This window comes from Alternaria metachromatica, assembly GCF_023757995.1.
Source record: "Alternaria metachromatica strain BMP 0045 chromosome Unknown scaffold_2, whole genome shotgun sequence".
Lineage (NCBI taxonomy): Eukaryota > Fungi > Ascomycota > Dothideomycetes > Pleosporales > Pleosporaceae > Alternaria > Alternaria metachromatica.
This window is the reverse complement of record NW_026055493.1, coordinates 165,556-186,720: the sequence shown is the minus strand read 5'-3', so window position 1 is coordinate 186,720 and position 21,165 is coordinate 165,556. Positions and strand designations below refer to the sequence as shown.

At 49.2% G+C, this 21,165-nt stretch overlaps 6 protein-coding genes across 6 annotated transcripts; 3 read left to right on the top strand and 3 right to left on the bottom strand.

The window, feature by feature from the left end:
- Positions 1–5,130: 5,130 nt before the first annotated feature.
- Positions 5,131–6,017, top strand: J4E83_000874 (uncharacterized protein; the record flags this gene model as incomplete). The annotated part of the gene is made up of 2 exons (XM_049327831.1): positions 5,131–5,471; positions 5,531–6,017. The coding sequence occupies 2 exons, from the start codon at positions 5,131–5,133 to the stop codon at positions 6,015–6,017; spliced, it is 828 nt and encodes a 275-aa protein (XP_049192349.1).
- A 607-nt stretch (positions 6,018–6,624) lies between these two features.
- On the bottom strand, positions 6,625–7,320 carry J4E83_000873 (uncharacterized protein; the record flags this gene model as incomplete). Its single annotated transcript, XM_049327830.1, has 1 exon — positions 6,625–7,320. The coding sequence occupies one exon, from the start codon at positions 7,318–7,320 to the stop codon at positions 6,625–6,627; it is 696 nt and encodes a 231-aa protein (XP_049192348.1).
- A 4,247-nt stretch (positions 7,321–11,567) lies between these two features.
- J4E83_000872 (uncharacterized protein) lies at positions 11,568–15,887 on the bottom strand (the record flags this gene model as incomplete). The annotated part of the gene is made up of 1 exon (XM_049327829.1): positions 11,568–15,887. One exon carries the CDS (start codon positions 15,885–15,887, stop codon positions 11,568–11,570), a length of 4,320 nt encoding a protein of 1,439 aa, XP_049192347.1.
- Positions 15,888–16,968: 1,081 nt separating this feature from the next.
- J4E83_000871 (uncharacterized protein) lies at positions 16,969–17,588 on the bottom strand (the record flags this gene model as incomplete). Its single annotated transcript, XM_049327828.1, has 2 exons — positions 16,969–17,410; positions 17,497–17,588. The coding sequence occupies 2 exons, from the start codon at positions 17,586–17,588 to the stop codon at positions 16,969–16,971; spliced, it is 534 nt and encodes a 177-aa protein (XP_049192346.1).
- Positions 17,589–18,391: 803 nt separating this feature from the next.
- Positions 18,392–19,757, top strand: J4E83_000870 (uncharacterized protein; the record flags this gene model as incomplete). The annotated part of the gene is made up of 5 exons (XM_049327827.1): positions 18,392–18,719; positions 18,781–18,886; positions 18,944–19,354; positions 19,412–19,550; positions 19,608–19,757. 5 exons carry the CDS (start codon positions 18,392–18,394, stop codon positions 19,755–19,757), a joined length of 1,134 nt encoding a protein of 377 aa, XP_049192345.1.
- Positions 19,758–20,757: 1,000 nt separating this feature from the next.
- J4E83_000869 (uncharacterized protein) lies at positions 20,758–21,105 on the top strand (the record flags this gene model as incomplete). Its single annotated transcript, XM_049327826.1, has 2 exons — positions 20,758–20,944; positions 21,005–21,105. 2 exons carry the CDS (start codon positions 20,758–20,760, stop codon positions 21,103–21,105), a joined length of 288 nt encoding a protein of 95 aa, XP_049192344.1.
- Positions 21,106–21,165: the final 60 nt, after the last annotated feature.

Here is a 21,165-nt window from a genome sequence, read left to right as displayed (position 1 = left end):
TAAGTACACCTAAAAAGAGGCGTAAATTCTAGGTTTACTACCTATATAGTAAGAGCTTATTAGGTGTTACTATTAATATAGATAATAAGTAAATAAAAAGTAAGTTGCTAATAGAATGCTCTTTAAATGCTTTCCTAATGCCTTTACGTAGGCTAGAGCTTGTTTTTGTAGCTTATTAATAAGAAATACTGTACTTAGAAGTAGTAGTGCTATTATACTATCTAATTCTGCATTATACACTTTATAAGAAGTATTTAGCTTATAGTTCTAGACGCTAAGTATAGCGCAGACTCTGTGTAGAGTAGAATAATAGCCCTCTTTACTACTATCTCTAATACTAAGTACTATACTTAGATTGCTCTTCTTAAGAGTAGGTTTCTAGAATGCTCTTACAAGCCTTTCTAATAGCTTTTAGATAATAAAAGTCGCGTAGTTACAAATTAGGCAAGATATAAGAAGTACTTTGTTATTACTACAGGTCTATGCTAGGCCTGTAGCTAGATACCTCTTAATATCTAGAATAAGCTAGAATCTTATTCTAATGCAGCTAAGCAGGCTAGGCAGAAGAGCTACTACTATAGAATTAGTCTATTACTACTAGAGGGTATTATTAGGTAAGAGCGCTTTCTAAGAGCCTTCTAAACGCTTTCTAACCTACATATTTAGAGCCTATATGCAAGATCTCTAAGATATTAAATAATACCTTGTAAAGACTAAATATAGCGTTTACTATAAGTAGCGTACTGCTCTTAATTAGACTTAATAATATAATAACTCTATAGCAAGAGAGAGTAAGTAGACATTATAATTAGAAGGCTTTTAGAGTGCTTTCTAATAGCTATCTAGAGTAGAAGGTAGAGCTAGCCTATATTATAATTCTAGAAGATAATAAGACTGTTCTTAAGTTAGCTAACTTCTCTAGTTATATACTTAAGCGTAGCTAATAGTCTATAAAAGGCAGAGGTAGTTAAAGACGCTAGGCTAGCTTAGTTACTAGATCTTTACTAGCGCGCTTCTCTCTAGCGCGCTCTTTTCTAGCGCGCTTATCTCTAATAAGAGAATAAGAGTAAGTAAACTAAAATACTTTTAAAGGGCCTTTCTAATGCATTCTAAGTCTATCTAGCTTCTAAGCCTTAAAGCAGCAGGTAGTAGAAAGTAGTTAGGTACTTAAAGATAAAAGAAAGAGACTTAAACTGCAGAAGCAGCGACTACAACTTTAAGAAAGAATACTAGCCTTTAAGATAAGAAGAAGAGAGGCAGAGATTAAACTATCTTAGAACTCTAAGGCGTAGATAGCCTTTTAAATGCTTTTAGAAAGCCTTCTACTAATTACTATCTAGTAGTTGCAGGTATTAAAACTCTTACAAAACAGTATAAAATTTAAAGAGTGCCTAACTACTCTTCTTGTAATCTTAGCGCACTTCTTAGTAATACTACGTAACTTCTTATTCGCGCCTTTATCTGTAGTATGCTATTTTATAAAAGTTTTAATACCTATAACTACTAGTGTTAATAGGTAGAAGAGATTAAGCTATCTTAGAACTCTAAGAAGAAGATAGTATTTAGAGTGCTTTTAGAGAGCCTTCTACTAATTAACACCTAGTAGTTGCAGGTATTAAAACTCTTACAAAACAGCTAAGTGTTATAACTTTCTTGCCTTAGATTTTATGCTGTTTTGTAAGAGTTTTAATACCTATAACTACTAGTGTTAATTAGTAGAAGAGATTAAACTGCCTTAGAACTCTAAGAAGAAGATAGCCTTTAGAATACTTTTAGAAAGCCTTCTACTAATTAACACTCTACTTTTCTAAATCTATTAGCTAAGTAATTAAAGTATAGACACTAGGCTAGCCTCTTGTTTTTTTCTAGGTTAAACCTTGCTCTATTATCTTTTTTTCTCTCTTATTCTTTCTTCTTCTCTACCGCCTACTATAGGTAATAAGCTACTACTCTAGAACGTATGTATATACTAAAACGCTATCTAAAAGCGCTTTAATTACATTTTAGAAAATATACTAAGACTACGCTGCTCTCTCTTTTTTGCTAGAGAGCTTAACAAAGTTTAAAGAGAAAGATAGTAATAGTAAGTATATTATTCTTGTTAGAGAGCTCTTTTACTATTACTACTAGAAGAAGAATAGTAAAGAGCTTTATAGAGTAAGTTAGCCTCTATAAAAGCACTATAAATGTATTCTAAATACTATTTAGAGAAAGTTCTTAGATTATAACTTTCTTGTTGCCTATATTAAGAAGTACTATCTATAGTATAAGGTAGAGACTAGAAAGGCTAGCTACTTATTACTTGTAGTAGAGGTAGCTGCTCTTATCTTTTATAAGAAGATTTTAAGAGTCTATACTACTAGTAGCTAGCTAGAAGAGACTTCTAAGAAGAATGTACTATAGAAAAGTATTCTAATTGCTCTTCTAATGCACTCTCTCTGCCTACTTACTCTAATACCTCTACTACTAACCTAAAAGCTTTCTAAGAAGCTTAAACTCTTAAGGCTGCTTTCTCTAAGAAGCAGTAAGCGCAAAAGAGTAGAAGTTATACTAGTAGTATCTCTACTAAGGTATAAATTAAGTAATTATAGAGTTTAAAAGAGAGTAGTAAGCTAAGCCTCTTTATTATGTTAAAGGCTGTATTTCTTACTTATCTAGCTAAACTATAATACCTATAGAAAGATACTCTTAGAGCAAGGCGTTACTAAAGTATATAGTTAGTGTAAGAAAAAGAAATTAACTAGTAAGCATACTAAAATACTCTTTAAATGCTCTTCTAACGCTTTCTAGTATATTTACTTTAAGAAAACTATAAAAACATGCGTTATTTTAAATTTTAAAGCTTAGAGAGATTTTTTATAAGAAGTAAACATTTCTATTTTACAAAATACTATTAGACTTACTAGAAACTATATATTTAAGGTAACTTCTAGTAGCTAACGTTTTTGTAGTAATAGCTACTATTAATCTTATTACTAAACTTATCTCTTTTATACTTAAAGTAGTATACTAAAAAGCGTTAGCAAAGCATTTAAAGCGTATTTTAGTATTCTTACTCTTACTATTAGTTCTATACTCCTCTATATAGATAGAGTAAGGTGTAACACAACTAGTAGTAAGCATAACACTTATTATTTACTTAAGGTTAAACTATAAAGCATAGTTAGAAAGCTTTTAAATAGCATTTAGATAGCGTTTTAATCTACTTACCTCTTCTCTATAACTGCTAGTTAATCTTAGAATTAGCTTTAACTTCTTAACTGTTGCGAAAGCTTATTAGTAAGCTAAGGTAGTAGCTTTAGCAGCAGCCTAACGCTTAGTAAGAATATAGTTATACTTAACCTAGAGCTTATTATACTATCTTATGCATTATTAGAAAGCTTTCTAAGAGTATTATAACAGCATTTTAATACTTACGCTTAGTAAAAGTAATAACTCTCTAGTTTAGCCTACTCTTTTTATTTTCTAAAGGTGCTACTTTATAGAACTTATAGATGTTAAGAAGGTAAGTGTAGATAGAATTACAGGACTTTATTCTCTTCTATATATTGTTAGAAAGCGTTTAGAAAGTAATGTAAAAGTATTTTAATATAACTTACTCTATATAGCGCGCTAAACTCTTTATAGCAGTAGATAACCTTACTAAAGTTAACTATAGGCTAGTTCTAGTTGTTAAATTTATAGCTAGAGCAACCTAGAGGCAAGGTAGTAGAGGCTAGGTATTACTTATAATTATTCTGCATATTGTTAGAAAGCTTTTAAAATGTATTAAGATAGCTTTTTAATAGTTCTACTTACAAAGCCGCGCAGTGCTATAGTAGTTAGTTAGTTAGTAGGTAGTAGGTAGGTAGGTAGGTAGTAGGTAGGTAGGTAGGTAAGGGGTAAGAGAGTTTAGTTTTAAATTGCAATCTAAATGCAATTCTGTGTGTGCGCGCTAGTACAAAGCGGCCTAGCATCTTGGCTATGGTCTACCTCGGCAAATCCTATGGTCGGGTGACCTGCATCCTCGAACATGTCCTTGCTATTTTGCCGCGAAACTCTGGGACCTGGCGTTAGGTTCTGGAGCGGATCCGACCAATAAGCTTCACTTAGATTGAGGCCAAGGGCTGGAAGCAGCTAAAACGTGCAGCCACCATAAACGACGCCTCTCGCTGCAGGAGAAAAGAGGGCAAATAAGCCGCCGTCAACGATGCGAACAGAAAGACAGGTGTCCCGGCGGCCGGCCCTACGGTGCCCACAAACAGCCTTTTGTCCCCGCTCGACGATGGACTGGCTGGTGCCAAATGCTGACACGAGCGATGCCGTTGTCGTCAGCTAAAAAGGCGCCGACAAATCCCAGCTAAAGCGGCACCAGAATCCGATCGGAACGAGCTCACAGCAGCCGTTGAGCGGGCGATTGAGACCATCTCGATCCTCTTACGTCCCGGATCCCCTAACGCCTCTGGCCTTGCTTGCATGAAGCCAACTTGGCCCGCTCCGAACGGCTCTAAGCTTAGCGGTCGGTTTCTTGACTGCAAGCTCCCGAGTCAATGCACATCTTCGGGCGCCTTGAGACTCCATATAATAAGGGCTTTCTCCGGATGCTCTGGTGGCTTGAAGACGAGATTTGGTCTGTCACATCATCCGGCCTAGCGATGGAAGCGCGTGCGCAGCGTGCTTGTCGTGCCGTCGAGGCTTGCTGCAACGACGATGCAGGATCGGCTGTCGTTTCCCGTTCTCGGCGATGACGCCCTCAAAACTTTCGCACCACCCGTATTTATTATGAGACAAAGGACCGAGTGATCAGGCGAGCGGCCGGGAACTGGCAAGGACTAAGGCGCAGGCACAAGCGGATCGCCGTTGAGCTGGACCGAAGCGAAGCGGCTTGCGAGTCAGTGCAGATGATGGGGTATCAGTGTATCGGGAACGAGAGTGCCAAGGTCACATGCACGCTCCGTCTGCTTACGTCGCTAGCGCTGTGCCAAGCCAGCTCCGAAGTTCTTTGTGCAGGTGCGACCGGGGCGACTCACAACAACAACACCAACGCTACTGACCGTGCCGGCAACCTCTTTGTCGACCTCGTGCATGCAACCAGCCTCTAAACCGGGCACATCCTTTCTAACATCTTCAAGTGTAAAGAGACTCTGCAGCATGGCTCTCCAGTCCGGCCACCAAGATCAGGAGCGCAAGTCCTCGCCAACTGCCGCTGCGCAGCCGGGCGACGGCCGCGCAAGTACCCCGGAAGTCGCGTATGTCAAGCCCTCGGATAGGGAAACTAGCTACACGTCAAGCGCCTCTGCGCCTCTCCCGTACGATGGTGGCGCGCCTCCCCTCCCCGACGAGCCTGTCCCAGACGACGAGGACGATGGCTGGGAGCCCAGGTGGGAGCCCAACGCAGGCGCCTGGTACTTCCTAAATCGCAAGACCGGTCTTTCGCAGTGGGAGAATCCACGCGTTCCGACCGCTCCAACCCACAGCCTCGGCTACGACAGGTTTGCTAACTATCATCTTCTTTTCGTGTCTTTCCCAGCCTAATACGTGCGCTCTACAGAAACCCTTACGCTGGCGCCGCTGCACTGTCATCAAGCTCTGGCGCGCCGGGTACCAGCCCACCACCAAAGCGCAAGTGGGGCGGATACAACCCCAAGATCCATGGCAGCTTCGACCCCAACGCCGACTACGCCAAGGAGGCAGAGAAGGAGGAAGAGGATGCAGCGCAGGCCTCCGCTGCTGCAGCCTCCGCAGCTCGCAACGCGCTCCTCCCTAGCAATGACTATACTACAACTGCCCAGTTCAACCGTTTCAACGGCAAGCAGCAACAGGCTGGTCAAGGTCCTGAGATGCACAACGATGAAAACAAAAGTCATCGCCAGATGAATGCCTTCTTCGATGTTGATGCCGCTGCCAATAGCCACGACGGACGTAGTCTCAAGGCAGAGCGTCGCTCTCAGCACCTCAGCAAGAAGCAGCTCAAGGAGTACAACGAAAAGCGCCGAGCCGCGAAGGACGCGAAGCGCCGGGCCTGGCTTCTCGACTGAGCGTGTGGGTGGTAAGAAAGAGAGAATAGCAGTGCAGGTTCCAACGTGTACTAATGCAAGCTAGGCATGGGCAACACCCTTGGATTGATGATTGCATGTCTATCTGTCAAGGTAGGGTCTCACGTCTGTTCCGGTGCCTTTGGATGCGACAGTATAGCATGATGGAACTGTGTGTCTTCGCTCAGCGTCGTGGTATGAACCACACATGTTTTACATGAGCATGATGACTGCTCATTGTGTGCTCGAGCGGATGACCAATGATGAGAGCCAGTCTACTTTCGTGACTAGGTGTCTGGATACAGGTGGCATTGCCAGCAGGAGTAAGCCTCTATTGCTCGTAGTCACAACTGGAAGCTAGTAAGGTCTTATACACTTCAGTGCATGACCCATAGATACAATGGCATTTTTGTTGCCTTGTTCATCAACCAATACTGCTCTCTTATGCCCCGCGTTCGTCTTTCTAGACCTTGCCCTGGAACCGTGGCTGTCTTGCACAGGCCCGCGCCACGTATTGCCCGGCCTTGCCATGAACCCCATGCCGTCATGTTCCTTGCAGGTCGCACGCCGTCAGTAATATACGTATATTGCGGCCAACGATGCAGCTGCTTCAGCCACCCTTCGAGACGACATCCTGGGTACTCATGTCCGCCATCTGCTTCCGAACGCCTTCCACTGTCGGTTCAGCTGCGACCCCTTGCGCCGGTGCATTGCTGTCTTGGGCGCGCTCCGCTTCTGCATCTGCATCATCCATGTTGTCATCTGCGTCTCCGGCTTCCGGCTGGCCATTCTGTCCAATGCCATTCTCTAGCTCTTCCACGGCTCCGAGCAGCCAGTCTACCACGTCGTTCTTGTCGTTTATCTCCGCTTCGTAAACCGCATCGTGGCCCGCTCGGTTGATGATGGTGACATCGGCGCCGGACTGTACTAGGAGTTTCACGCTTTCGAGGTGGCCGTTCAACGCAGCCCAGTGAAGGGGAGTGTTGCCTGCATCGTTGACTGCGTTTAGAAATGCCGGTTCTGGCTTCTCTGCGCTTGTCGAGAAGAGCAACTTGATAATATCTATGCTAGTGAGAATGGCTTTCGACCACGCACGACTGGAAATGTTACCGTTGTGACCATTGGCAGCAGCATAGTGCAGTGCGCTATTCTTCGAGTATGGGTCGATGGCCGCAGCGAACAGTTCCGCCTTCGGTCGCTTGGTCTGTGTGGACAGTTCGGAGACGTATGAATCAAGCTCGGAAGGTTCGTTTGCGCGCGCGAGGTACAAGACCTCGTCTATGGCATCTTCGTCTAGTCCTGTCATCTCTGCTTGTCGGCCTGCGCTTTGGGGACCTCTGTGCTTCCGAGTAAATATTTTCTGACAGGTCTGCCCAATGAGGAAAGCGGGGGCGGGGTGCAAGTAAGCCTGCTGGCGGCTAGTCCAGAACAGGCCGTAGCTTCTGAAGGACTTCTCGGGGCTGCAATCCACCGTTCGCGGCCGATGCTGCACCTGCCCACCCATCACTCTACATATGCAAGTGCGCACGCTTCCTGGCCATGCACTATACTCAAACAAGGCGTTTTACCTCCTTATCTTCCTCTCATCACCGAAATCTCAACTTGATACTACACCCTTACTGCAGATCCTGCACTGTTAATGAGAAGGTATAGCAATCAATCTATGGAAGCGCTAGAAGGTCAATACGCATGCACGAACTATGACGTGCAGCAATATGCTCTAGCTTGTCCTTGACTGTCGGTGTCTACCGACTTACATATTCCGAGTTGCTCCTGGCTCGCTTGTGCATTTGGCAGATTCCTTCCCACACCGGCTTTGACAGACTGACACAACGACTAAGCACCAGCAGAACCGAGAAGACGGTCCTCTCTAAATTTTACTCTCGAAACCTTCTTCGATTATCATCTCCTCGACTAGTAGGAAAAGGGTTGCGAACAAAACAGCGAATGGCTATCGCATGCATTCGGGTGTATGATGCTACCTCTGAAGATCATTGGCTTTTTGTTCCAGCATCCAACTCACGATTCGGTACTTATTTGATACAGCTGAGCGTTCGGACGTGTGGCTGTGTCACAATGGGGACGGGAAGCTCCCACGCCACATTGAAATTACCCGGTTGCCGTCTTGTGTCGGAGCGGTAAACTGGGTTCATATGAGCCTACTTTGGTTATTCTACTTTGTTGAGAAGCAAGACAAGCTGAAGCAGATCTAGCACGCAAACGGAGTTCCCGGCTTCGCTTCTTCCCTACATGGTCTCATTCGTCTGCGGCCTGCAGAAAGAAACGTCTACCTATGCGGCGTACGTCATGAGAGTGTCGGCTCGCCTACACCTGCCACTTAGTAGTCAGCTTCCCAAGGCAGGTCGGCTCGACTGCTTGAAGGTGTTCCCACTCAAACCTTCATCCTTCCGCTAACCCTTGCCCAAGCATAGATTGCGCAAGGTCCTTTGTGTACCCTGAACCTGGTCTTCCCGCGCAAATCCAAGATCCCAACAGGCTTGGGCAAGCAAGTACCTCGGAGACTGCACTACGCGTCTTGCCGAGGCCGTTTCAGAGCTTCTAATCGGATTCCCACCAATCGCACTCGACAGAATCGGTCCGATAGCGAACGTCTGATCAGAAATCTCCCAATGTTCAATCTAGAGCGGAAGGATTGTACCATTATTAGGTCGCTCCTTAGATCAAGGCCTGGACATGTGAAAGGAGAGATTGTCACTGGGATCGGCGCGGACCTTAATATCTACCTAGATGAAGCTGGAACATTGTCCGTTCGGATCAGAGCCGAACCTAGTCATGTAAGATTACAACCACTCAGGCCAAGCTGATATGAATAGGCGTTTAACTTCAGAGGCACTCCGCAATTGGTACTCCGCATCGGCTTCTTAACGCTCGCTCGTTCGCTTCAGTTGTTGAAAATAATCAGGCGTATCGCTTGCCGAAAGCAGACATCGCCCGAGAAGTCACCCTAGTGCACAGCGTCGCCGCGATCCTGGATCGGCAACGTCCATCAAGGCATGCGGCGCCGTGCGATACACATACAGTAAACGGGAACAGAATAGATCTTCAGAGAGGTAGCCATATTCGCATTCATTGCCTGATATGGAGCCTCCTGCGTGGTCACATAAGAAACCCGAAATGTTCACATCGAATTACCTATTTTCCACCAAGATGACAACAATCGAGTACATTGCAGAGAATTTGCATGCGGCAGCAGCCGATCGAGCAATCTCCAGAGCGGCACCATAGATACATCCGCACTGCTTTCTAATTCGCGCCGCTTTAAGCCACAAGTGCTATTGGTCTTTCGTGGACGTTCTCAAAAGTTACTTTACTTTTTAGCCTTCCCACGCCGCACACTAAGTTACCCCGCGGACGTGAAAGTCGTAGCGATGCCTGCGCTAAGGATTGTGCAAGGGGGAGAGGCGGCATTTGGACGCCACTACATCGATAGTAATTCCTGCATCTGGTCTGGTGCAGCCAATGTACCGATGCTCGACTAACGGAAGCCGCGTATCACCTTTCGGAGGTGTGGATATCGCAACATTAGCTCTCGGCTCACATTACCCTGCTGCGCCGCGTGGCTGCATCAATACCAACACTTCAAGCCGTTTGTCGACAAGATTCGAGGAGCTGTAAGGATTCCTTCGACGCCTCCAGCTTCCAAATCCTTCTTGTGCGGCCAACGTAAAGGTCAGCAGCGCATTGTTTCTTATGCAAGACATCGTGTCATACATGGGTAAAGTATGCTACATCTCCACTGAGGCTCGGTAAGCCCATAACGTCTACGCAGATGTCGATCGGTGTGATAGGCCGGCTTCGGGTGCCGCTAGCTGCTCAAATTGTTGAGAAGGACAACGTACCATTCCAGAACATCTACTTCAGGCTTTCAGAGAATTCACTCACGGGGTCCATGTCTTCAACGCTTACGTCTGAGGGGTTTTCTTGACATAGATCCTGCAATATCTCTTCCTTGGATAGGGTCACGCTAGCTCCCTTGCCGGCTAGCCAATGAGCTAGCCACGGCATGCTATCCGAAGGCAAGACCCTTCCACTGCGGCTGTCACTACCGTCATTGCCAGCCAGACGGGAGTTACTCCTACCGCCTAACTTACCGATAAGGCCCCCTCCCTTATTCAACATGACTCGACTATCGTGGGCTCTGTTCTTCCGATCGCTTAACAAATCGCATCTTTGAAGAGGAGTCATGATAGCTCCACAACAAAGGCACTTTCATTCGGTTTAACGCTAATTCTAAACGGCGGTGCGCCCTGATGAGCGCTGATCTGGCGGGCCGGCATAGAAGCTTTCGCATCATCTCAACAGCGGGACATGGATAGACAGGGACCTCAAGCGCTCTTCGCGATCCTTCGCTTGCGGAAGAGAGCGCTTGCACCCACGGGTTTTTGCTCAAACGAAGGATGGACATGCACACTGCTTGCTCTTCACATGCCAATACTGTCGTGTGTCTAGCAAGGGGGCGTCAACATGCTTTAGCAGGACAGCTACACTTGTCTTAGACGTGATTGCAATGCCTTAGCGGACGGAACGGGTGACATCCATCAACGGGGCATCCGGTTCAGGTTTGTTGCTCCACATCACCATGCCTGTCTCCCTGCTTTCATTGCCATGGCGGCCCATCACTTGCTCTGTTGGGTATCGGGTTTGATGGTGACCGTATGCCCATGTAATTATCGTCAAAGAGAAAAGCCAGTAACAGACTGATGTGCGACGTGCTCTCACTAAGGCAGTCACGCGGATCGTGATACTGGAACCGTAGACGTAGCGGGCAGAGGGGCGTGTCTTCACAGTATAGTTATATGCACAAGCTCCCGAGCTCCTGGGCTCATTGAGTGATCTTACGTACAAACAGCCGTGCTTGCGCTGCCCACTACGTAGCATGCGAGAAGAAGTTTCGGGCCGTAAACAAATTTGCATGGCGATTATCATGACAGCAACTGCTACGCATGCCTTGCAGTCGTTCCGTTCGATAGCATGCATCAACGCGACCCATATTGGCTTCGCCTTCGGCACAACAGATCCTTCACTGTGCCTAATGGCGTGGCGCATGCTTATGCATGGTGCTGGTGATGGTAAAGAACGATACCAGAACTGGACAGATCTTTGATGATACCCACACTTGCTCATATACTTGTCTAAATACACTCTACCAATGTACGGAAGTACAATGCCAAAAGGTTCTCAAAGCACGCACCCAAGTACGCACATGAATTAAGATGGCATATGCAAATACGAGGCTTTTGATCATTCACATGATATCTCAACGCCGGCAAGGTGATGGAAGCGCTCTCGTACCGTGTATGCTACGCTAGCTGGAAAATCGTCGATGGAACAGGTAAAGAAAAGAGAAAGAAAGTCGGGCCTTGCGCCGCGCTGTGTGTCAGGCGAAAAGTGAAGCTGGTGGTGGTACATGTATCCGAAACGCCTCCTGCACCTGATGTCATGCTACATGCATTTTTCGTGCCATGTCAAACGCCTGATACCATCATCTAAGAAGGAGACCTTGGATAAAAAAAATTGAACCAACAAAGACGTTTACTCCTCAATGAGAGCGCCTAAGATCAAGCTCTGAATGACAAACTCCGCACATGTAATCTTCACCTTATGCCCGTTCACTTCCCCTTTGACGAGAAGCTCTTCTTGCACTTCAGTCTCGTCCCTCTTCCTTTTCTTGGCCTTCTTAGTCTTACCATTGACGACAGGCTTCTCGGTACCGAACAACATTGCGGCAGCCTCTGCGACACCGCCTTCGCCGTTGTCCACATATACCCAGTCCCACTTGCCGCTAGTGAGCATATCGGACGCGCTCACAAGATCGGCGCAGCGACCGACTGTAGCAGACCCCAGAGCGTGGGAGAGGAATACGAATGGCTGTCGCTTTTCAACTTCCTTCTTCGATTTGCCGGTGATAAGAAGGACACTCTGGCCTTGGAAGAGAAGATCACGATCTTGTATAATTTGGGCGAAGGAGACGTCCTCGCCAGCCGGGTCGTAAGGAGCCATTGTACGGGATCGCACGACACCGTTCGGATCGAGGAACTTGGAAACACCAGCGGGTAGAAGGTATCGCGTAAAGGGCGCAGCGCGAGATGCGTGCAGCGAGTCATGAATCCAGCGAAGATGCAGACACGGGACATTGAGGGCGAGTGCTTGAATGTACTTGGTACTGCGAGAGTGAGAATCAGAGATGAGGGCGACGAAGCCCAGGTCTCTGTATGCTTGCTTAAGCACCAGTGCAGCAGACCCCTCGATAGTAGAGGCCGATCTACGACGGCTCTGAGATAATGTTGGTGCCTCACTGGGCTCACTCTCAAAAAGCTCGTGGAAACCTTGTTCTAGGACTTGTCCGCCGTTGCTCTTGATTTGCCTAGCAACAACCTCTTTGTCCACGTCTGCTGCAGTAGAAGTAAGAACAAAAGCCATGTTCGCAAACACGCCACTGCCGGATCGGGCGGTGGATGCCACAGACGCGGCACGTGTGGTAACGTCTTTTAGTAGTGATGGTACTCCTGTTCCTCGTCGGCTGAAAGAGGGTGTTGTGAATGGATCAGCAACAGGAGTGCCGAAATGAGAAGCTGGCTTGGCTGGCGTGATGGCTGCAGAGAAGTTGAAGGATCGATCGCGAAGTCGCTTCCAGAGTGAAGCGGTTAGGTAGATCTTACCCACAGGCACGGATATGTGCTCCGCTGGCTGCATTGCTTTAACTTTGGGCAAGCTCTCCCGGGCGCGTTCTTCCAGAACAACTGTCGTATATCCGCGTTGGTCAGTAACGGGAAACTCTGCACCACTGAGGTCATCGATCCTGTCCTTGAAATCGACAACGACATAAACGTTCTTCTTCATACCGAGTTCATCAACCTTGACTTGATCACCCCTACGGAGACTCAGAGCACGGACATGCACTGCATCCATTGACGTAATGTTTTCATCGTCGAAGCGGATCTGCAACTGACGGGCAGTGGTCTGACCGATGCATGTGGCAGGATAGTAATGGCTGCCTGGCCAGGACGCGAAGACCCTGTTTGGCACAATGATTTCCCCTGGTGGGGTTGTGACACGTTGCGACGGAGTTTCTAGTGGCATCTCGGCGTTGCTCGAATGGGGTGCGGAGCTGATGGGCTCATGCGGCTCAACAGCAGCGTCGAGCATCTCGACATCGGCTGGTCTATCGACAACTACTTCCCGAGGCTTCGTAGGAGTGAGTGGAGTACTTTTACGCACCTCCAAAGAAGGCTTTGGTTTTGCTGGTGAATTCACCGGTGAAGACAGGCTCTGCAAGAGTTCTCTGGATACTGGTTTCAACGCGCCCTGCCTCTCCTTCTGGGCTCTACTGGCTTTTGGCAAGATCTTTGACTTTAAAGATGTCGTTCGTTTGTATGGGGCCTGTACCGCTTCTCTTTCACGCGTAGCGGCCAATGCGCCCTGATCCTCCCGTGCCTGAACTGACACAGTCGGCGGAGTGTCCTCAGGCGCGTGCTGAACCTGCTCGAGACGGGGTGATTTGGGCGGCTCTGTAAGTGCGTCCTTGTCTGTGGTCGGCTTTGGTGGGCTGCGAAAAACACCACGCTTCGCTGTGTATGTAACCTTGCGCCTTTTTGTAGACGGAGGTGCTGGTGAAGTCGGAGCCATGAAGGCGTCGCAATCGTCATCCTCAAGACCACTCAACCGTGGCATTTCGATATCTTCTTCTGGTACTGACTGCTGTGTCTCGGGTAGATTGTAAATGTCATCAATAGAATGGATACGATTATCTCCACGGATCACATCGCTTCCATTGTCTTTTGAGCTAACAGGTGCCGCCTTATTCGGCTCAGACAGGCTATGTTCTTCCTGGGCGGTCTGAAAAGCCTCTGTACTGTTTGTCTCACGGAGTACAGCAGCGTCGTCCCCTGTGGCTTCAGCAGACATATTATCTGTGAAAAACGTGGGTTGCGTCTCATCGAGTGCGTCAGTCTCTGGGACAGTGTTTTGACGTCGCATGCTCGGTGGCTTGGGTGGCTCCGTAGTCGGATTTTGCCGTGATAGATCGCCATCGCGGATGCCATCCATAGATTGATCTTGTTCAAAGGTTTCCGGAACTTGCTGGTCGGTTCCCATATCCACTTTGCCGGGTTGGACGAGATCAAGCTCCTCATCAGACTTTTCACCTTGGAGTTCAATTGTAGCGTTGCCCTCGAGCTCCTCATTTGCAAGCGGTAGGTCTTCGTCCTCGTCCATTACGGTGTCTTCTTCAATGGTCGGTGTCGCAGTGTCCCGGTCAGCTGCTCCCTCTACGTACTCGTCGTAGGTGTGCTCATCGTATTCCAGATCGCCTTCTTCTGCTTCTGCGTCTTCGGGTCTCAGGAGTGGAGGGCTGCTGGGTACGCGCTCTTCCCCGTCGGGGACCTCGTCGTCATCCAGGCTAGACTTGGGTGGCATGGGGGGCATTGATGAAGAGATGACCTGACTCGTATATCCGGTCTTAGTGGCCATGGTAGTCTGGTTGATACTGTATTGATTCATCGATGGTGACGATGGAAATCGTAGCGATTTTGGTCGTGGTACACTATCGAAGTCTGCGGTCGCATCTGGTTGCGAGTCCATAACAGCAATTGATTCCTTGCTGCTAGGTGGCTGATTTGTGTCTCGTAGAAATCGCTGTGTATTCTCGTTCCGTAGTTGCGACTCGTGCTGCAGCTGCGAGGAGGGAACTGGTTGCTGGGTAGAAGTTCGTGAAGTGCGGTGAGGGTGCGAGGAAGTCTTGGGAACCTGCACACTATTGTCGTTGCTATTACGTCTCACTCTAGTCCGTGCGGTATGGGCCGCATTCTGTGACGACCCGTCGGGCAATTGTTCGGTATTGTAGTCTTTCACCCCGTTCCCCACTATGGGTTGTGACTGCTCGTCCATTGTCTCGTCACCGTCATCCGGACATTCACTATGTTCGCCACCTCGTGAGTTCCTCGACTTGACGGGCGATGGTAAACCGACATCCGGTACGCGCTTCCTTCCGGATCGCGATACCAATGGTGTCGGCACCGAGATGTGTGACAAGGAGCTGGCAGCCCGGCGATGGGCATGCTCCCTTGCCTTCTGCGCCTTCACTTTCCGAGACAGCTCTTGCCAGCTATCCTGGTCTATGGGCACGCTCTGCTCATCTCCTATAGAAGGCCTCCGCTTCTCCTGCGATTGCTTCATTGTAACGTATTCGGCTCGTGGTTCGCTGGATGATCGTACGACGGGATCAGATTTGGGTGTGTCGGGGCGCATGGCTTTGATAGGGCTGGAATAGGCAGGAATTGGACTGGAGTGTCGCAAGTGGCTGAAGTTGGGCGAAGGGCGCGTGAAAACTACATCTTCTGCAACACCGCCCACAGCGGGCGAGGTAGGCGCCTGGGTGTTGTTGAAGGCCTGTGTTAGCGAGATATGCTGTAATCCGCCATCGCCTCCATTGTCGAAAGCCGGAAAGAACAGCGAGGGTGAATCAGCGGTGGCAGGCGTAGTGTTTGTCCGCACGGCCGAGCTGAGCGTCTGGCCAGAGTTCCCCCTGTGCCTGTCTGCCAATGCCGGTGTTTGGAATTTGAGAGGACTTGTAGGCGCCATGCTATTCTGCGCATAACCGTCGTCGTCGGCGTCGATTACGGTAGGGCTCGTAGGCGTTGGCATGTGCTGGTCTTGACTCGATGCAACTATGTCCATCTCATCTGTAGGCAGTTCGTCGCCATTGTCGTCGTCGGAATGGTCCACAAACAGCGATTTAGGAGGATTGACCTCTTTGGCCTCGCTGGTATATATGCCGCTTGTCCATGTCTTCATCATCTGACTGTCCGGCTGGGTGTCGCCCGGCGCGTCCATCATGTTGAAGCTGTGGTACATCTTGAATACGCTGTCCCCGTGTTTTATGTTGCCAGTGGTTGTGGGCGCGCTGTGGTGGGTGAGCAAGGCGGCGGGCTTGACATGTTTTGCGGTCGCGGCGCGTCGTGGGGAAAGAGCGCGGTTGAACGGGGAAAGCACGACGGGCAGGTGCAGAGAGACGCAACCCGTGTGATGGGCCGAAGGCAGAACTAAAGGAGCGTGGTTGCCTGAGTGCGGGCTCTCAGTCGATGTGGTGAAGCGGAATGGCTGGTCGCTGCAGGCCCGCTGCTTGAGAGCCTGGGAGAGTTGAGATGGGTCCTGGTGTGGCGTCAGTCAACTCGAGCGATCGGCGGCCGGGGTCAACACGCTATCCAGACGCGACGCAGACGACGGATACTCACATCGTAGAAAAGATCCCCAAGCACCGTGGGAGTTTGCGAGTCCTCCATGGCGAAAGCTCATCTTTGAGTGCACTTCACAGCAAGGCGCAGATGCTCACTTTCTTCCGTGGTTACTGCAAATCAGCCGTGGCGGCTACGCGCCAATTAACGCGTGGTCCCGTGCCAGTCAGTGACATCTGGACCAAGCGTTGCGCTTTTCTCTTCGCCGCCTTGGGTTTGACAGGCGCATTGGTCCCCGCCTGTATTAGACTGCCATCTTCCATTGCTTACTGACACTGCGTGCCGTGCATTTCTTCTATTCGTCAAGGTCTGTCGGTTGTCCAGATGACACTCCCTCGGCTTTCGACATGGTCGTATTCTCATGTCCTCAAATAGTTTGATAGACTGCTGCCGTTCGCGCGCTCGTCTGGAGAAGAGCAATGCCGGTTCTCCACACGCTCAGCAAATCACCGCCACCTGGCTCAGTGCCTGGTCACGAATATGCAAAGAAAGAAATTGTCATTCATTTGACATGTGCTCTGTAGATGTTGCTCGTACTCTTGGTCATCCTCCGAGAAATACACTTCTAACCCTGCGTATCTCTCCTCCTGCAGCCCTTCCGTCTCCTCCTCTACTGTCTCGCTATTCTCCTTCATCGCCACCACCCAGACCGCTTCGTTTCTCTCTTCACCGCCCTACTGACTCCATCTGAGTGCGATCGCTTATCCGAGGAAAGTGTAGTAAAGACCCATGACGACCGTCAATCCGACAGCGGTCCATCCGGTTCGGATGACTTGTTGGTTCTTGAATCCGATACCCACATCCCACGCCAAATGCCTCAGGCCGTTGAAGCTGTGGAAGAAGAACGGGAAAGCAAAGAAGGCCTTCACTCCCATCTTCACAGCCGCGGGCCATGCAGCAACGGCCGCCACCATTGACTGTGTCTCGAGATGCCATCCAGTGTAAGGGGCAATCAGGTAGGCGATACCGAAGAGGTAGAGGGAGCCGGAGAGGGTAATTCCCGTGATGCGGTTGAGCGACGAGGCGTACCAGGTGATTTGCGGCTTGTAGATAGCCAGGTGGGGGGAGACGGGGCGGTAGATGCGCTGCTTCGCGAGGATCTCGGCTGCTTCGGACTGCGAGGCGTGTTCGGTCGCTGCGAGTCTACATTCTCCATTGTTAGCATCCGTGGGCGCATGAGTATAGGCGGTACAAGTGGTGCGAGGAAGCTCGATGCTGCTATGACATACCTCCGCTGGACCATGCGTCCCGCCGGTTGTACCCTCAGACTAGGCGCGACCGCCCGTCGCAGGCCAAGTTGGAATACCCGCTGAGAAGCCATTGTGCAGTTTCTCTGATGCCAATCGACAGAGCCGTCAGGTGTCGTGTGGTGGTTGTCGACCGTCGATGATGCGCAGTGCCGCCAGCCCAAATCTTCCCGACTCCCGAGGTCCCCCTACCGCCCAATCAGCAGCCCAGCATTACGCGGCTTAGTCACGCACTTGGCGGACACCCGATATTTTCTCGCGCGCGCCCTGCCAACTTCCTTTCCTTCACGAACCTCGATATCGCCGGCAAGGAGCGCTTGACGTGCTGAACTGCGGGAGTGACGGCCTATTTTGTCTGCTGGCGTTATGTCAGTGGATGGGGCTCAGGAGGGATCGGAGAGGGACTGCCTGTATTAATCGCTTGTGTTGACTAAGACTATGTCTGCACGAGTTTCATATCAAGGCTACATATTGTGTTTCTGCGTGAAATTTGTAACCTGTCAACACAGAGGCCTCGATACATCGCCTGATGCGAAGCTTGCGAAATACTGCGATGCGTAATTGCAGCATTATAACGTCGAGCTTTCCCATGCTGGCCGACCCATTTGCCCGTCATTTGAAGCGGGCACGTGAAGTCGCTGACGGGTAATTCCTGTTATCACACTCGTCTTGTGCCTACGATGTCGTCCGAAAATGTAGGCAACAAGGCAATATGGGTGTTCGATGATGCTTGGGTCGAGGCATCGTTACCACGCTCGGTGATTGCAAATTTTCTTCTACTTCAACTTCGTCCCGCTGCCGTCGCAATAACGTGACCTCTTTTGCCCATCCTCACACCTGCAGCAATAACATCAACACACATTGACTGAAGAACCCCATGACGCCTCTCCGCCAGATCTCTAGCGCCGACGCCGGGCTTCCGGCCGGCTCGTACATCTACAAAATCATCTCCACAGCGTCACGGCAAGATCCTCTTACCTACTCTTTGACCGATCAATTGGCCTGCATATCTTCGGACGACTCTCTGCGTTTTCATAGCGCCGACTTACAACCTGATGGTGTGATCGCAAACGCAAATGAAAACATTACCTGTCTGGAAAGAGCGAACGATGCACCCAGCAATATTGTCGCAACAGCGGGAAGAGACGGATTGATCAGGTTCTGGGACAAGAGGAGCAAGCAGAAGGTTTTAGAAATACAAAGTCGTGAGTGACTAAATTCTTTCCTAGCTGGATGCGAGGGACGTGACGCTAACGATCAGCACAGCACACAAGCTTGTCTCAGCACTGGTGTGCGACGCTGAAAAGAATTTCGTTGCTGCTGGTATCGAAAACCCAGAAGACGGACCAACCAGCTCGCCGGTCTACATATGGTACATCGCCACAGCCCTCGTCTATTGGTAGCATCAGTATCACTAACCCATCCTTAGGGATCAGCGCAGCCATGCAGCTCCTCTCCGATCCTACGTAGAGTCTCATACTGACACCGTGACAAACCTTGCTTTGCATCCATCGCACCCAACTCTACTCTTATCATCTAGCACGGACGGCCTAATCAACATCTTCGACACTTCTCAGGCAGATGAAGATGATGCCTTGTACCAAGTTGTGAACCATGGATCGGCCATTGCACATGCAGGCTTCATGTATCCTGGCACAGACATTTATGCAATCGGTACGGACGAGACAGTGAGTTTCTTTGCTCTACAGAGCCAGAAAGAAGAAGAGGAGGAACCAACTCCGAAGGTGTGGGGCGACGTTAGGGAAGGATTAGGATGTGAGTATGTCGTGGATCTGGCATGGGTCGGACAACAAGCCTGTGTTGCTGCAGGAAAACATAGGTATGTCTTCCATCTGTGGTGTATACCAAAGCGATTATCAGTATTAAGTGGTCACAGCGAGAATCTTCTCAACCTCATACCGATCGACAAAGGTACCAACGGACCTCTGGATTATAGCTTCGATCTCGACAAAAGCATATCCTTCCCAGGCGCCCACAGCGAGGAGATTATCCGCGATCTCTTCACTGATACTCATGTAGGCACAATCTCATTACAATATGACCTGACGTTCTATAGCTGACATACATGGCAGACAAACACAACATACACATGCGGCGAAGATGGGCACATTCGTGCTTGGAGACCTTCAGAAGAGAGCACCATGGACGTTGATGAAGGAGCGGGATCAGCGAAGAAGAGACGCAAGGACAAGAAAGAGAAGGCAAGGTTCAAGCCATATTAAGATCCCGCGACTGTGCTCTCGCGACTACCTCCGACCAATGTTGACATTGGAAAGAGCAAGTGCATACGCGCTGTTGTAAGACTAGGTATGTGCCGATACAATCTGCAGGCATCCACAATAAACACTACTGCACAGTGGTTTTGCATCGAGCTAGAACTTCCTTCCGCTCAGAAGCATCGAGGTTCTTACAGTTTAATTAAACTGTGACGACACGTGTGCTAGCCGTGATCTACGAGCGACTCTTCCATGTAGGCAGACTCAAAAAATGGCAAAACCCCATAACTTTTAAAGTTCATCGAATTCATGAGGCGCAATGTACTGTCGACCTCGGGACGTCACCACTCGCTTGTGGCTCGCCGCCATCCACGGAAGCTAACGTTTCACCCCAGCCACCCAAACAGCATGACAGTTTCATCCCTCCTTACCCTCCCGCCATCATTCCAACGTCTCGTAAAGCGCCCAGAAGGTCTAAGCGACCGTTCCTGTATGATCTGCGTATCGTGATATGCCTTCAAGGGCGCCTGAGCGCCAAGGTATCCATTCTCTTCACGCGCCCGTTTCCGCCATGCTCGAAGCAGGCGTGTGGCCGTGTTTTCCAGGCCGACGCAACCGATTGTGTTGTTTTGTGTTTGTCTCGTGTGTTTTCTACCGGTGGAACTTTTGCGTTGGATGAGGGAATTGGGGCAGATGCAGGATGCAGTACGGGTGTTGCGGCCAGGGAGAGCAATGCATCGTGAAGTCCTCGCTGGGCCGAGGCCAACATCTACGCCTGCGGAGTTTCCTGAGGCAGCGTGTATAAGAGAGGCCTGGTACCGCGCCGAATAGTAGCCTCATCAGCATCTTCAACCACAGTCTTCTCTACCTAGGTACTACTCTCTACTTCGCTCTCTATCCAATTCTATTCCTTCCGCTGGTCGGTTCTTCATTATCAATAATCCCTTAACATAAACACTATTACCGACACCTTCCAACCCACCAGCCAACCAACTCAACCGCAAAAATGAAGTTCACCATCTCCGCCATTGTCCTCGCTCTCTCTGCCCTCGCAGCTGCCAGGCCTCAAGGCGCCAATGACAACCGTCCCGTTCCCGAAGGCGCGTGCTGTGTCGCAAACACCAGCTTGAAGCAGGATGTGTGCACTGTCAATGGACAGAGCGGCCGATGTGTCCCCGACAGCGTCAACAACTGTAAGTAACCCAGATATCATGATCCATAAATGAGCGTTCGGAGCTAATCGCATGACATAGGCGGCGCCCAATTGACCTGCATCGAGGACAGCCGATTGAACTGCGACCCCGACACCCTTGAGAGGGGCCGCCCTCTCTGCCGCCGCATCCAGGGCGCGTAAACGACTGGCGATTGGTTTCGAGTTTGGAGCAACAGTAAATATGTTTATATTATAAAGATC